The following is an 18,151-nucleotide window of genomic DNA, read 5'->3' as shown; positions in this document are numbered from 1 at the left end:
CAGTCTATGGAAAGAAATACATCAACAGCATTTCCCACAGTTATACAGATTACAGTTATGCCATGACAGTAGTGCTATAAAAAAAAGCTTATCAGCATGTGGCAAAATAAGAACATCAAATCATTTCCCTATTCTTTTCGTTCTGGAATAACCGTAAAATAAATCCATTTGGCATAGTTAGAGGTAGTGGTATATTTGCAGACTTGTGACACCAACTCTCTGAAATACATACAATACTCAAATTTAAGTTATGCTCAAGAGAAGGGGTTCTACAGATAGTTTTTGATGTATAACCATACAATAGATTGGAAGTTGTTCAAAAGAAAGTTCACTACCATACAGAATTACGTCTTCATCAATAAAAACTTCAATGGCAAGAAACACAACTAAGACAAAAGGCATAGCAAGAAGCATTCATATTTTGAAATATTTTGGCAGAAAAAAAATGCAGCCAGCTCTTCAAAAGTGCAAGGACACTTCTGTTTTCTTGCATTTGACCATATCTTGTTTGACTTCAGGTTCACATAGTTGTTCCCACATAGAGACTAAAACAGCAACCTACAAGGAATTATTTGCAACTAATCCAGATAAAAAGTTCACCTGGGAAGTGTTGTTCCATTGACATTGCTGTCTCTGAAATTCTTTTCATACTGGGGCAGTTCAACAAATTCTGACAGCCACTGAAGAGTGTCCTCTTGAGTCCAGTTATGAACTGGAAAAAAAGTCAGTTTAGTTACCTTTAATTTTTGTAAAAATCAATAGCAAGACATAGAAGACAAACAGTAGAAAAGCAGGTTACAGTAAGCAAGAGGGTTTAGTCAAACATAATTGCATAAAAATTAGCATTAACATTCACCAAGGTGTTTCTGGCATTTTGCCTTTTTCATTATATGCTTCTCAGAGGAAGCTTAAGCAAACTATAAACAAACAAGCATGGAACCAACAGAAACATTTCTTTATTGAAAATTCCACAGAATACTTTAGTGTTTCACTTTAGTTTAAAACAGGGCAGCATCTTGTGACTTAAAGTGATCTCAGCCTCAATCCTTTTGTCCTTGTCAGCAGGTGCTGTAGCCATTTAAGGCAATGTACCAAGATCTTTCCCAGGATGAGGGCTTAAGAACTTGTTTTCACAAGAATCTTCATAGAGGCTCACGCCTACTAACCACAAAATGGGAGCACAGAAGAAAGGAAGAGAGGACATTGAAAGACAGCACAAATTTAACAGGAAAACAATTCAATCTCTCTCACATATGCCCAAAACAGCTGTATTACATGCATATTATACATGTAGCATGTACAAGTATACATGTATTATTACATTACCACTAAGAAAATTTATTTAAATATGTAGGGAATAATTAACAATTTTCCTGTATAACAGCAATAGTCTACATAACTTTTCATAGTTACAGATGCCCTAAGAAAATATGAAAATACTAGCCACAGATTTTACAAAAAAAAAAAAAAAAAAAAAAAAAAAAAACACAAAAAAAACACCACAACAAACCCAAAACAAAACAAAAAATACATGGGGAAAAAAACAACCAACCAACCAACCAACCAACAACGGCAACAACAACAACAAAAAAAACCAAACACAAAAACCAGAAGCAAGCAAACAAACAAAATAAAACAACCACCACGTTTCTGGCCCTTAAGGCCAGCTGCTGCAGCTTACAGCTTCACAATGACAAAGTTGAAGGGAAATTGTTCTCTCCGTTTATGAAGTCTGAAGAAGTTTGTCTGCACAGGAAAGAAAAAGTGACAGCTTCCTTCTGGACAGACATATCTTTGCATGAACAAATTTTTTTAGTTTTGTTTTTTTTTTTCTCCAAACCTTTCTCTATCTAAAACTACTTGCATATGACAACGCTCAGCAAAGATTTCTTTAGAAATCTCATCACAACGACATATTCTCAGCTGTGAATTTTGACCATGCTCCTTTAGAAAGAGCTGCTGAAAGCCTGATAGGTAAGCTGCAGGCAATAACAATTTTTACAAGTTCAAATTCATATTTCAGTTCGCACTGAAACTGAAATACGGACTTCTAGGTCTCTTGTCTACACTAACGTAGCTGAAAAGTAAGCTTAAACATTTCAGATTTTCATTACTCCAGATAACCAGAGACAGAACATCTTTCACAGACCCACTTCTAGCTTTCATAAACTCACAGTACAAACCACTTGGATTCTATCAGTATGAATGGATACACCCCCTTCCCAGCATGCTGTCCCACTTCTTCCTCTGCTTTTGAGCCACAAACTGCTTTTCAGGTATTGATCTTGCAACAGTCTCCATTTTGTCATATTATTCTAAGCTTTTATGCAAAATGTCTCGGCTCTATTTGTAAACAGATCATTTTCACATTGCAAAGATACTGTTTTGTGAATAGTAAGTGGTCAGATTTACAAGTCACTCTAAGCCTCTCGAAAGGGTGGTAAAATCATCCAGAAAAATATCACTTTAACTGCATTCCAGGAACACGTTCAGAAACTGATGCAAAGCAAAAGCATTGTTTTGATGTGACAGAGAGAAAAAAAAAAAAAAAACAACACTAAAATAGCTACTACACACTGCAGACTTTATCACTGACAGTACAGAACATGCAGTTTCAGAAGTCACAGAATTCACTGAGTTTATAAATTGAGCAGGAGGAAAAAAAAGAAAAGAACATCAAGAAGTTTCACTCCTACCGCTGAAAGTATTTTGTAGTCACTCTGTCAAAATTTACATGTTTGTACTTTTTCATAATTCAGTAGTAATTTTAAACATATTATCACATAAGAAATGCGGTGTGTACTGGAGTTGTTTACAGTAGAGTCAGTCACATCTGTTCTACCAATTAGATCGGTGTGATGTTTCTTTCACAGAATATCAAGGAAATTTCCCCAAACAGTTATATTTAGGAAAAAACACTTTACTATTATTCATTAGCTGTCACTGTATCAGATAGCTCCACTAGTACAGAAACTGCAAAAAGCAGCAACCAAACCCTACCCCAAACTAGGACCAGAACTTGTACTTTCTGTATTCTTCTTACACGGCTACCTGTTTACATAAAAGTTAATCTCAGTCACTTTTTGGTATATGTTTAAATGACCACTCACCATTTAAACTAACCATAATCAATACTGACAGTCAACTCTTATTCTGGGATTTCACAGTCTAAATCTCTGCCCATGCACATATCTCACCAGAAATTTAGATTTATTATGCAAATTAATCGTGCATTAGCAGAATTCCAGTGTCAGTACCTGCAAACACCCAACTTCTCCAGGTGGAACCGGACCCTAAAGTACCCCACCCTCCCTTTCCTACAGCACCACAGTGGAGCCCTGGGAGATTCCTTTTTATCAGCGAAAATGTTCAGTCTGTTTCTTTTTGTGGATATCTTCTATATCCTATAGATATTGGTAAGAAGTATTGCTTGACTCGTCTCCAATGAGACCTTATGACCAACATACATGTTTATTCTACAACAGCATACAACACAGAGAAGCAAACTGGCCTTTCTTCAGCAGAAGCTGTTACAGCCTCCCAAAACACGACACAAGCCAAGCGATACACACCAGGTGTACTGACAGGCAGGCAGGCCAGCTGAAATTCATCCCCATCAGCATTGCCAATTAGACTCTGACAGCTCCTACTAATTGGCTGAGGTTGTAACTCTGCCTTACATTAAACACTCAAAAAGAATATAGTGCTTCAGACAGTGGAGTAGCAACTAACAATTACTGTAAGTTAAATGCATATAGCATGAAAGAGTAATCACATCAGCCTTCCCTCTCACACCTACTTTCACAAATAGGTATCGTGAGAGAGAGGATGTCAGCAACATGCCCTGGGCAGGCAGGTGTAGAAGCCACGGTGTTTACACCCCAGTGCAGCACTCAGTCTCTACACTTGCATTAGCTGTTCTATTTCAGACCACAAGTTTGGTTTTTTACCTTTTTTTTTTTTCTTTTTAAACTGCTATAATAACATGCCTGAAGGTGAAGACAGCAAAAATAGCTTATGAAAGTTGCTCCGTGCTAACCCACGTTAATGGCTGATTAGAAGATCAGGCTATGCATCGCTTCTTCATGTTAAATTTATCACGTAGCACAGTGCTTCAGGGCAGGGAGGTGTGAAATAAACCAACATTACAGTATCAGCCCCAGTACTCCTATGGGCCTCCTACTCCTTTCAGGAATCAAATTACCTTCATTAAGAATATGTCATGGCAAGGAGTGAATGGCAGCCATATACTAGGCTTAAAGCTGAGAACCGGCTGACCAGGCAATATAGAAAAAAACAAGATTGCTCTGTATCAAGCACATAGGATTCAAAAGTCAGTGTTGTTTTAGCAGGACCTTCAGCAGCAACATCAGCAAGAAATACACTGCCACCAGGTAAGTTTTTAGATAGCATGAAAAAGCAAAAGAGACGAGTGGCCCTCACTGTCTTTCCAACATTACATGATGATATTTAACACTAACACTGTAGTTTCCTCTTGCGCAGAAGGGCCCGTCCCCGGTACCGTACTGGTCCTGCCTGGGACAGCATGCAGCATTATGTAGCTCATCCCTTCGCCAAGCCCTGCGTGCACGTGCTTCCTGTCTCCAGGTATTCCAAACCTGAGACAGCAAATGATTAAGAAAGTGCAAGGCATATCATCTTTGTGATATGCAGTCTAGTCCCAGTTGCTGCAAGAACACTTGTGCAGCATTACTCAGAATACAACAGGTGATCACACATACAAACATGAAGCCATTTTTTACCTTTTCCCCAATAAATATGGTACCAGACTTTAGGTCACCTTGCACATTCCACAGAGAAGGAAAAAGAGTTGAAGAAAAAAAACAATACACACACAAGGCAAGGGAGAAGTTTTTTTGTATTATAGGGCAGCCTACAGGATATACTACACATTAAAAGTCAAATACGCCGTAATGGTAAGGAAAAACTACAGGTTTTTTAAGGCAGTTTATCAAAATTAGGTCTTGGTATGACTCAGATTAGTCTGACAACACAGTGGTCAGGTTTGACCACTATAGTTGTACTTTGCCACAAAATCAAATCCCAAGGGACAACGTTACACCACCAAGAACACAGCACCCTACCTATTCCCCAAGACAGGTCAGAAAACTACGCAGCTGAACACTCCTGTGCTGATTTTAGACTCCCTTACTATAGAGACTAAATATCTACACGTGTCTTCAGATAGCAAATTCATACAATCTCAGCCCATTAGAGGGGAGAAAAAAGAGAAGGTAGACACCCTTGAGACAAAGAACTTTCAAAGGCAATGGTGCAAAGACTGGTGTTCAGACATCAAAACAAATGCTCACCCGTCACCTTTGCTGCACTCATAACGGCTACCTCTTCAAGGCCCTTGTAGAAAAAAATACGGAAGATGCACCTTTGATTTTAACCCAACAATAACTACTAAGCTTGATACTTCAGAATAGCTGAAAAGCTCTGTATTTGTGTAAATAATACTTAGTTAGAAAGAAAAGGAGACAGTCAAAGCAAACACCATACAACCAGCACATACTGGCATTTACGTTTAAAGAACAGACACGTAGAGTAGTAAAAGACAGAGGATTTTCAGAAAGCAGTGTTTTCTATGGTTAATCAGCTATGCTAGTTCCTAGCCATTCCTCTAAGCAGAGTTCTCTGTACAATTAGATTCTGAGATTAAAAAATTTAAAAGAAAAAGAATATTCTGAAGCTGCTTTTTTATTTTATTACACAATTTTTAAAGCTTTCAATGGAGCCAGTCCTCAGAGTTCCATTCACTGTATAAGATCCTTCTCAAGCAATTACTTTAAAATAACCTTTGTTTTTGTTAATCCTAAAAGGAGATGCCAAATAGCAATGGTGCACTTACTACACCATAAACAGTGTTTTCACTTTTTTCCGCTCAACCCTTACCTGTCTCGCATCACCACTATCTTAAACAGAAAGCAACTTTAAGCTGTCTGACAAATACTTAAGACAAACATCCACATAAAGCAAGTTTTACAGGAAAGAATGGCCAATTCTACTCAGCATAAACTAAGCAGCAATGGATCCAGAAGATGTTTCTGCCTAAGCACTAATGGGCACTGTCAAGGGCACTATTTAGAGCTTGTAATTCTCACACAGATACCTCAACAGACTTCTTAATGAAGTTTCAAATTACTGATACCATCATTTACACTACCTTCCACTCTCTTGTTTACTGCTGTCAAATTGCACTAAACTGGCACTATGAACTAGCGGCACGTAAAAAACAAATAAATCAAAATTCCTAAAACATCTAGAAAGGAAGAACAGTATTTTCCATGTTATCTAATATTAAATGAAAGTAGTGCGTTATCTGAGGGGCTTGATGCTTTCTAACAGCCACCAGATCGCTGTTAACACTGCTTGGGAGTCTCACTCTAAGGGCCTCCCCGCGGTGCAACCTGAGTTTCCTCAACAGGATGCACAGTAAAGCCATTATAAGCAGACACAATAAAACTAGACATTCCTCTCGAAATCTTTTGAGTCTTACTCGCACTGCTCACTACATTCAAGAAACCTAGGAAAAAGATATACACAATAGACAGACAGTTCCGATGTCACTACAGCCTAAATTTTTGAAGAGTTACTCATAAGTTAAACGAACAATTGTAGGGAGGTAATTTTCTCTGATAATTTAGTTGCAATACTCTCATTGAACAAGATCTTTAGTGAGTAAGTATTTACAGAGTATTTGAAGAGATAAGGTTAAATATCACTGTTTAAAATGTAGACATTTACTACACAGCAAACACTTAATCAATGTATTACCTCAGACTGGACTTAAATGACCTCCTGTATTAGCAGAATGAACCAACGGCATGTTCCTAATTTCATTCCGCTCTTGTTCCTACTTTTAGCTGTTTGCCCAATACCAACTTTCAGATCTCTGTACGCTCATAATTAGTCCAACACCTTCCGAATGGTTGGGGGGTGAAGTATTCTTCTCCTGACAACTCTAACACTCCAAATATCTGGATATTTCTTTAATTACTACATCCTGGAACATATTTGGGAATGAGCACTGTACTGCTCATTAAGTACTGTCTTTCGATATTTGAACTACTTAGCTCTAATTTCATTCAAATCACTGGGGGAGGGATGGTGGCATTGGGTTATCTGTCCATTTTCCTGCATCCCCAGCTCTTTGTGGCCTAAAGAAAATTTACGTCAAAGTGGAAGCACCTTGACTTTCCACTTGACACAACACAAAATAAATGTTTTAAAAATAGCTTGACAGCAACCCTTAGGGCTTACTAAATTAAAAACATGCTTATCTAGAATTCAGCACTCACGACAGCCACCTTCATAAATTACAACCTGGTATGGATGAGCGTGTAAGCTAGCTTAGTTTACTTACCATATACCCAGCACATCAAGAGGAAATTAACACTAGCTGGACTGAATGAGGTTTTAGCCAGATTTATGTATGCCTGTGAATAACAGCACCAAAACAGGTTCATGAAGTTGCTTTAAGAGGTCATCCATTCACTACTCTAAACTACCTGGTGGAAAAAATTGTTGAATTATGTCTATTTCAACAACCATGATCATTTTTTGCTGTTGTTCTTTACCTACCTTCAGACGTTTTCCAGCGTTTCCACAGATCCTCAATGGTGATATGTTTGTCTTCTCTGTGCAGGTGACTATGCTTATTAGAGGCATCCTTGTATTGCATATCTTCCCTTAGAAACTAAAGAAAAGGGAAAACATCATCTTAAACACCAAAATAACAATTTCTAAACAGAAACTACAAGGAAATCAGAGGAATCTTTACTATCTCCTCCCCATGCAAGCAGCACACAATTCATGCAAGTTGACTATACCAAAGACTCAGAAGGCAACTTAAGCAGTCTTACACGATCTGATTTTCACAATTACTAAATCTCAGAAAGCTGAAGATGCAGTTGCTAGTATACTAGTTTTAATAACATTATTACCATGCTGTAGAGTTACAGTGATTACAAGAACACACCACACAAGTCATACTGCATACTTCTCTATTCTGAAGACACTTCACCAACTTCACCCACTTGAAAATTAAGACCATGTACGATTTGAAAATGTGCTAGTCTTTTATGGATGAGCAATATCTGAATCCTGCTACACCAGTTAAAAGCAAACACTTGAGGGATGAGAGAAAGGTATTGACTAAGTATTACCAGTCTTCTGATTAGACAACAAAAATTTGACTTCTATTTCAACAAATTAAAGAACAGAAGTCATTTTAGTGCCAATTTTCTTCTTGCTAATCATTCCTCAGTCGTTACACTCCAAGCACAGAAGCATTACACAAAACTCTTTTATTCCCAGTAATTAATAGGAAGACTATGTCTAAATACCGTGCTCTGTCTTTAAGTAAACATGATAAAAAGGAAGATCCTGCAATCACGTCATATGTAGCAGTGTTGTATCATTATTTCACAAGTCACTACAAATGGGTTCTCCGTATACATACAAGGAAAAGTATGGAACTGTAAAACCCATTTTATTTTTATTTCACACAGGCATACAAAAAAGTTGCAACACTGGTCAGCAAACCACCTCCCATTGGTAGTGGAAACCTTCTACAGCTGTCAGTCCCTAAAAGCACAGCATGAGCAGTCTCTGCAGGTGGCGATCTTCGCACTGGTACCAGAAAACTAACACGAGAGCCAAGTAATCTTCCACAGTAAACTGCTTACTTTCTTCTGTTCCTGAAGGATAAAGCTCCTCAAACAAAAACAGCTACAGATAGTCATGACAGCCAACTGAAAAAACAGCTTTTTGACCATGGCTGGTCATATCATCATCACTTCAAGCAGAGGTGAGGAAGAAGACTAAGCTAGAGATGCACTGCAGAAGACCCCACTTCTTAAAATTCAGTCCTAGTAATAATTTATCTGCAGAGCTTCCCCCACAGGCCTCATTTGTAACAAATCGAGAGATTATGTCATTCCAGAAATTGCAGGAAAGACTGAAAAGTAGTCAATGTTAAACCGTAACATTAACTCTTCATAAAAAGAGACAGTGTATGACAGCAGAAATATGCAAGAAAAAGCTCACATTTATCAGTTTCCCCTTATTAAAAACTTAATTCTTACTAGGAAGTAAAGAAATCTAAAAATATGGGAAGAGATTCAAGTTTCTCCTCTAACTGCCAGACTTGGTATAAAGTACTAGCTGCCTTCCCTAACCCAATCATAAAGCCATACACGTCTTTTGATTCCAAACAGAGATTGGATGCAAACCCTCTTTCATTCATCTGCAACTTCAAAACTTCTTTGATCGTCAGACATTAGCTTTCTACAAGCCTTTTGATTCCTAAAATAGTTCCATTCAGCCTACACAAATTGCACGAGCATTTTTAACTCCTCTTCCCTATGTATATGAGAAAGGCATAAACATACATACATATACGCACATGTATACACATGCGAAATACATAAGAAATTTATGAAATCTATGAGAACAATTGAAAATAGCAGCCTGTTGGGGCAGAGGCAATTACAGAACTTCTGAAACTCCATAGACTAGCAACTGTAAATACGTACAAATAAGCACAGAAAGGACTGATTGCTGATACTATATGCAAACATAAAAATATCTTATGTACAACCTCTGTTGCATATTGCATAGTCCAAGTGTGAACTCTGTGTACTCCCCAAATCGGCACCACAACCATGAAGCTGGCAGATTCCACAGCTAACATGCAATGTGCAGTCAAAGGCAGATTATATTATTCATCCCCACTCCACATTTTAATAAACTGAAGGAACCAAACAGTAAGAAAACAAATAAACAAAAAAAATCATCTTATTCACGAGCGTCTCTAAGGCTTTCCAGGTTGAAGTCTCAAAGGTGGAGTAGCACTAAAGACTTGATGTTTGCCCACCTCACCTTTTTCCTTCAGACTGCTAGTACCTACTATCAACCACCATCACCAGCGTGTCTTTTGGGAGCTTCTGAAAAATGTACTAAAGAGACAACGAAAAATAGAGGTCCCTCCCCGTAAAGCCTATCTCCCTTCATATGGGGGGTTAAGGTGCATGTTAACACTCACTCTTCAGTTTTCTAGTGACTGGTGATGTGCTGCCCCTGAAGATTCCCAATGTCAGGCATTTGTTTTAAAACATTTATTTAAAACGTTTGTTTTAAGTACAAAAGTCGCAGACCAATCAAGTTTCTGAAGAGGAACCGAACGGAATATATGCTGTATGTAAACGTTTCAGCACATTTTGCACCTTCTCAGCAAAAACTCATACCTCAGATCAGTTTTGCTCATAAGAAATCAACTTGCCTCTATCTTTATTGCTAGTTGTCAGCAAAAGTTGTAAAATATTTTAGGATGAGAACGCTTGAACAGTTACAGGTGCTGTCAAGGAGAATCTGAATTGCTGTTAACAACAGTCTATGCAGGGTTAGGAATAAAGAAGAGAAGGAAGATGCCAACTGTTAAAACAGAAACGCGTCCAGGCGTTACAGCCCACCCCGCAGCACTACAAGGCACTATAAGAAAGCGCTCTGATTTTAAAGAGGGGAGGGAGGCGGGTTACCTCGGCACCCAGCTGAGCCAGGCGCAGACGCCGGGCCCCGGCTGCCGCCCCTCGGCCGTTCTGCAGGGAGCCCGCAGAGGGAGCACCAGCTCGCGGCCGACCCGCGCTCTCACCGCCGCGGGGCCCCACCGGCTCCGCCACCGGGCTGGGCGCGGAGCCTCAGCAGCCTGGCGGCGGGAGAAGCCGGAGCGGGAGGCTCTCAGTCGGAAGGCTATCAGGCAGGTACAGGGGATCCCTCCTCCCAACGTGTGCACCGAGAGACACAGTGACTAGGTGTCTATGCTGTGTCAACATACGTATTAATTACATTTCCAAGAAATGCTTATCATAGTAATGGGTTTTCCGAGAACTCCTTAGTATATGTTAATAGCCTTCAATCGTTGGGGGTCTTGAGATCATCTTGCAGGCTCCTTATCTCTGCAGTTTGCATACCTGTTCTCCCAAGGCCGAGCCTAAAGGGATTATTCAGGAGACCAAGACTTGCTTTGGTTGCGCAGTGATTCTGACCACCTAAAGTGATAACATCCTCTACATGTTACATTCGCTACATTCACAGGTATCAGCCTGATGGCGAGTTTCATCGCAAATACAGAAAACAAACCCAAGTTTGAAGCACAAGATTTCCCAGGAGAAGAGGGCGACGGCGGAAAAGATCTTGTCTATACCAAGAGACTGTTCAGAGCACTTGAATAAGTACCTTTTTTTAAAAAACGAACTGTCAACACGCAAACTTGTAAATAGTTTGCATTTAGTACTCAGCACACGGTTACTCCTCAGGGGCAGAGATTATGCATTTAGAAGAATTCCTTCAAGAACAGAAAAGAGCCCCTCTTGCGTTCAATCCTACCCATACTGCTCCCAGAGCCTGGGAGAATAACCACGATGACCGCCTCAGCCAGGTTCTCGAACACCAGATGGTCACAACGGTAAAGTTACAGCGTGCATAGCTAGAAAGACGCCATCACGTTTCAAAGAATGAATGCATTTACTAATGAAGAGGTACGTGACATCATCAGACAGCTTTCTTTTGTTTAAAAGATCTTTGTTTCAAAATTGGCCTAATGCGGCAGTTCTCCTTTAAGAAAACAAATTACGTCCTAAACTGAAGAAAGCTATAAAAACAGCGGACAACCCGGGTGAAGAGAGGATTTTTCTGTTCCTTGTCATGGCAGCTAATCTCTCTTCTGTTGCTCTGGTCATTAAGTATACAAAGAAAAGGTTAGAAAAATAACTCTAAATAGGGAGGTTAAAAGAATAAACTCTAACAAAAAACATCTAGGGATTATCTTAGCCAACATAATTATTCAAGAGAGAGAAGGCCTTTTAAGACCACAAAGTTGAAACCAAGAAAGCAGCAGATAAATTACCTAAAAACTCTGTGTGAAACCAAAAGAAAACTCATTTGTCAAAGTAGTTACTTCAAAAACAAGTAGAGAATAAAGTAACACCACACCTAGACTCAAAACTGGAGTTTTGATCCCAAAAGTACCATAACAACTGTGCCTCTACAAAGATTCACATCCCAACGCCCAAGGATCAGCAGTGTAAAGAGTGGAGAGGAAACTTTCTCCTCCCTGGAGGGGACAGAACTTGTGGAGCCCCAGGTAGAGTTACAGGGTCAGGTATGCCACGACCTTCCTTCCGCTACAGAAAGCCTTTAGTGTTGTAACATTCCCCAAAATCCAGCAAATTCCTACCAAAAGCTAACCTGAAGGAAGAACCACACACACACACACAAAAAAAATCCAACCCTTCTAAAGGAAGAAAAAAGACACACCAAAACCCAAGACGGGTTTGACATGGAGAGAGCACTTACAAACTAAAGCCACACGCAACAATACAAGCAGTTAAAATACGTTAAACCATGGAAGTTGCAAGAGATGCTTGCTCCTTGAAGAGCAAAGGAACAAGGGCATACTTCTGCAAATGCCAGTGGAAAAGTAAAATAAACCACACTCGCTAACTGCAGAAGGAAGTAATCATATGCTAGTTTATATTTTGTTCTGAGTGAAGGCTCAAGTTTATGATTTTCAGTTTCACCGACTTAAAATAGACACTCTGACATGTTTACTTTAAGAGCAATTAGCAACATCTCCTGGCTGAGTATGACTATCTTCCTTCAGCATCTATTCCTTAAATAGCGTCATTCCCTTCAGTTTTCTTCCTTCAAAAGAAAATCTGCCAAAGCTACACGTTCAGTTTTCCTACAATCCCACCTTCAGGTGCAGCCGGTCACTGCTAGACAGCCTTTTAGTACATTCCCTCTTGCCTACTGCTACCGGGCTGGCTGCAGCTATCGCCATCTCACGCTTACCAAGTAAGTTATGATGGCAAGCGTGCCTTAAAAGGCAGCATCTCATGACTGAGGTATGACATCGTTCACAACTACCTACCCTACAGAAACGGCTTCTGAAAACGTTAGACAGTAAAATAAGAAAATTTGTTTAAGCATGATAGAAACATTGCCAGAAAAATGCAGGACATGGCCCTGAAAGTGTTACCAAGTGCATCTTAAATAATCTACAAATTCTATTGAAAAAAAGATTACTGCAGCTCAAAACAAAACTGTAGCTATTCTAATGCAAAGCACACTTGGCAACCTCTTCAAGACCGAGTTAGACTTTCCAAGGGGACATTTCACTGTAGCAGGACCAAATGCCTGCGGTGCTACACCGACAGGTGCAGACAGCTACATATTAGCTTAAGTAGCTCCTAGGAGGCAAGGCCTGAGGTAGGTCTAATCCAAACCACGTTGCAACAGGTTTCTATGCAGCCGTGCCCACCGTAACAGGCGCGGCCTCTCCACAGGACTTCTTTGCACCGGCACGGCCGTAGACTAACACGGTCCTAACGTTTTCAGACCAGACCTGGCTCCTACCTATCCTGCTCTGAAAAAAAAAACCCCACCCACACACTGTGTAGACATGCTCAGAGTTGCTTACAGAACTTCAGGAGGCTAAAGGACACCCTGCTTCGGGACAAATACATAAGCAGCTGAATAATAAAATTCAATGCATAAAAGACCTCTAGTAATAAATCTGTGACAAACTAAGGGAATCAAAGTAACCCAACAGCTTTGGGGGGAAAGGTTTGCTACGCGCTGCTTCAGAAGCTCAAAATACTCATTTGAAAGATCAATGTTCATACCAGAATGTTCTTGCACAGCAAGATGTAAAACACACCCAGGAGCCATCCCGGTGCTATGCAAAACAGTTATAATGTTTTCAGTTTCTGAACCACTGCATCAGGTATTTTTCTACCATGCAGAATTTTGCCTAAGCAGCTGACACTGAAGTATAAATTAGTTTACATAAATATGAATGCCAGTTTAAAGACCTTTACTATACAAACGATAAGGACGAAACCAGAATACTAATAGAACTTTAAAGCACATTTAACATCTTGCTGAGTGTATATTTGCAAACAACAAAACGAAGCAAGAGCTCAGTCTACAGCAGAACCTCTCCCAGCTGAAATTCTAACACCTACGGTAGGCTCCTGAAGTTTAACAAGGTCCCAAGATGCACTAAACAAAGGAAGATCAAGCTTTTCAACTGTCATCCACTATTTTTTAGCATCTGTTCCATACATAGCTGTACCTCACCCCCCCCCAAAAAAATCTTCTGCTAAAACTTTACTCCATCCAAGATGTAACAATTAAAAGGAAGAGAAATTCTGCACACCACTTTGCTTTCGTTCAAGAATACAGAAGGGCTATTCACTTTGAGCCATCCAGACTTTAACGTTAAATTGTGAAAGTGTTTTTTCACCTCACAGTTTATGCTCCTAATATCCAAAATATACACTCTTAAAATGGGAGCACCACACTACCTTGGCATCTAGTTCTTCAGGATTTCCTATCATGGAACTTCTTGCAATTTTGCCAGAAGTGTTTAGTACTCACTACCGTCCAGAACAGATTATTGAAATGAGTAACTCTCTGGTCCAAACTGGCAAATCATGTTTCATTCATTTTTCAAATCTCTTAAGGAACTGAAGAACAAATATATCCACAGAATTCATTCACTAACTCACCTTTACACAAATTGAACAGACAGCTCTATTTCAGCAGTAACTCAAAAAATAATTTCATGTTGAAAATTTACATATTAAATTTTATTTCTCCGTATTCTCCTAAAATAGTAATACTAATGCATATTTCATCAAGCTTGTAAAATAGATGCACGTACCATTTTAATTGCTAAAAGAAAGGGAGCATGAACAACCAAGAATACGACTAGCAAATTAACTACATAATAAAAATAAGTAAGAAGAGCATGAACTGGTTCTCCTTTATTATAAAAACTTTAACCACAAATTAGTGTTGAAGAGAGGTTATACTTAAAGCATTCATTTCTGAACTCACTTTATTTCTATACATTATTTCTTTTTAACGAAGTTGTTTACACTTGACCTCTGTATCTCCAACATTTTTTATTTCCTTCTAGATTCTTCCTTTGACTTTCTTCCTTTGACTTTTTTTCTTTTTGTGATTCCACCTCTTCCTCTTCTCTCAAAAAACACAACATAATCTCTCAAGATAGTTGTTCCACCTCACTTGGATTATTTGCATCTTGGATGCAAATACGTCCTCGATCCCTCAAAAACTAGCTTCACGGAGCCGATCCATTCAGAAACGGTCACTTCAAAGGAAGATCTTGGGCTGGGCAATATTCTGCTCTTGTCAAACTTATTATATCCAAAGTGCTATGTTACTTTTGCTATTCCTGATCAGATCACCCTAGCTACTTTTCTGCTTTACTTGCTGTATAGAAGACAATCACCCTTCCTGTTTTAGGTCACTAAAGCTAGATTCCTTTGATTCTTGCCTCCAGACAACACTAAGTCAGGCACTTCTGCATATCACCTCTGAGGTTCCAACTACTTTGACCGTACTGTTAAAAGCCACCCTCTGATCATTTTGTGCTTTCAATAATGTACTTTCTTCCTCTCCACACAGTGGTTTTTGTCTCTTTTTTTGGTGTTTTTGTGTGGAGCTTGTTGGGTTGGGGTTTTTTGTTAAGTAATAATGCAAGTACACTCATAATAAGATATCAAGAAATTAAATGATCTATCCAAAGACCCCACGGAAAGCTGTAAATTCATGCCATTAGCTTTGTGTGACATTAGATACACAGCAAGATGTTAATATATAAAAAATGTCAACTTATTCTATTTCTACAGAGAGATTCCTTGAGGAAATTACTTTATGTAGGATCTGCATATAGAGGTTCTGCAGAAACAGGAAAAACCTATGTAAATAATGAGCATATGATAAATCTGTCTCACTGCTTGTACCTCTTCATCAGTCAAACGAATCATGCACACGTGGTGCAACAGATGCTTCCTGAGGCAGATCGCCTCCCACAACACATGACTAAAACCCCAGTTAGTAATACATTCTCCCTTTCAGTTACCCTTTTACAGCCTACCTCTTTAAACCAATTTAAAGAATTGCAGTCTTTTGTATGTTAATAATAAAGTAATAATAGCAGGAGCTAGATATGATAGAGAAATTCATATTAGCCTGCCCTAAAGGTAAGTATAGTCTTTTTCCACGTCCTTCCTATTTCCTCTTCTCTGCTGTGCCACTGTCTCTGGTTTGCACACTGTGACAGCCTGCTTTACAGAAATTAGCAACTGCACAGTAAAGCACATTCTACTTTAAAGTACAATGCAAATTTATTGTCCAAACCATTTTTTTTAAGTTATGCTTCTTGTTTTGAAGTACTTAATTCTACACTGAAAATTCAGGGAAAGTATTATAAAGTTATGTGAATCCTGAATGCAAAAAAAAAAACCCTTCAAATATACAAGTAGCTATGACAAAAGCTCTTTTTCTCCAAATATTTTTTAAGAAACACAATTATAAAGTATGTTCTAGTAAATTTAAAATTCAAGTTTTTTAATCTCTGTAAATCTCTGAAGTTATACCATCCAGTCTAACCCAGGTAACAGACCACAGGAGAAAAAAAAAATTAAAAAAAATCTAACCAGTCCATGCTCAAACAAGAGCCGCTCTATCCTCCTTAGAACACTTCGACAAATTCCTCATGTGTTTCAATGACTAATAAATCCCATGCTAAAAGTTTAGATCAAATTTCCCCACATCAATTTCATCAAGGTCAAATACAAGCTTCTTCCAAGTCCACACAAAGTAGATACAAAGGGCTTCTAGTATCTGACAATTTCTGACGAAATAAGTTTCTTATAAATTTTAAGTTTTCTTACATCCTAGAGAAATTCTCTCTCCACAGAATGATTTTATGCAAGACTGCATTTTACAGAGGAAAAAAAAAACGAACTACAGCATAAAACAGGGCATAAGGAACTTCTGGAAAAATAACAGACAGTGTGCAGATGAAGTGTCTGGAATCACTGTTGGGACTTCTCAACTGGATTTGCAAATTAAAATAGTTAAAATAAATAGTTCAACATCTTTAGCTCTTGTTACCATCCCCTCTCAAAATAACCTATTTACAGGAACTTCCTTCCTTGGTGTAAATATACACTTCTAACTTGTACGCTGTTTTAGTGCTGGTAAAACAGCAGAAAGATATTGTACATTGTCACATTTTTCTTGCCAAATAAAAAGCCGATGAATATCTAATCACCATACTCAATACACTGCTCACTGCTCTTCCAGAAGTCTTGCAAGCAGAAACCATGCAGCATGAAACAGGAAACCCATTATCCTGCTGTTAAGCAAAATCTCTGTATTTCATGCAAGCTTTACTTCGAAGGTTTTTTTAATTCTCAATCCTCATTCCTAACCAAAACAAGAAGCATTACCCACTGCAACAGAAAAAAAAAAAAAAATCTGGTTTTGAAATGACATTAGGACATATTCAGTATATATTCAGACCTACTGTAATCAGATAACTAAGTAACCATGCCGCTAAAATGTCAGATCTTTTAAGATTAAGATGCAGTAAGAGTTCTACAACAAGTACATATAGATTACTAGTTGAACTTGCAATTAAATTGCATTTCTTACTAATTTCAGGTGTGCTTTTAACGTCTTACAAGAACGCACTCTATGCAAATACTTATTCATTCCTGATTTGCATGGAAACTATATGTAGAAAAAAGCTAATAGGCAGGTTACAAAACATTTCTTCAATAATTTAAAATGAGCTAGCAGAAAACAGGGTGACATTTCAGTCATCTTATTTTATGGACAGCAAGTAGTTTGAATATACAGTTTCACTCATCTCTCATTACCCCAGCTATAACAGCAATCCTTATGAACTGTTCTCATTTCAGTCACTTTAACAGGCTTAAGAGTAGTTTCTTGGATTTATCTCAATATTCCTCTGGAATAGGAAGAAACTCAAGGTCAGATATAAAGATGGTCCACTGAAAACCAGGACAGATCTTCTGAATACTAACAAAAAGTTTCCAGTGTACAAATATTTCAGTATTTTCTTTTAACTTTCTTAACTTTCACATATAACAAATGCAGCACAAGTCAAGAGAATCACACAGTGCTGAGACACGCCTCAGAAAGCTCACACTCCATCACTAATGTTTCAGTTTGCAGACTGGATTGTGCCTGTCCCAAAATATTAATGACAATAACCAAA

At 38.5% G+C, this 18,151-nt stretch overlaps 1 protein-coding gene across 2 annotated transcripts in view; it reads right to left on the bottom strand.

The window, feature by feature from the left end:
* STIM2 (stromal interaction molecule 2) overlaps positions 1–18,151 on the bottom strand; it is a 77,980-nt gene that overhangs the window by 16,786 nt on the left and 43,043 nt on the right. For both annotated transcript variants that reach the window (XM_075420670.1, XM_075420671.1), the window contains exons 3-4: positions 7,609–7,723; positions 601–712 (exon numbers count right to left, since the gene is read on the bottom strand). In XM_075420670.1, coding sequence (XP_075276785.1) covers positions 601–712; positions 7,609–7,723 — 227 coding nt within the window. The remainder of the gene's footprint in view (positions 1–600; positions 713–7,608; positions 7,724–18,151) is intronic.

The sequence above is a fragment of the Opisthocomus hoazin genome, chromosome 5 (genome assembly GCF_030867145.1).
Source record: "Opisthocomus hoazin isolate bOpiHoa1 chromosome 5, bOpiHoa1.hap1, whole genome shotgun sequence".
In the NCBI taxonomy this organism is placed as follows: Eukaryota; Metazoa; Chordata; class Aves; order Opisthocomiformes; family Opisthocomidae; genus Opisthocomus; species Opisthocomus hoazin.
This window is presented reverse-complemented; position numbering and strand designations above follow the sequence as displayed.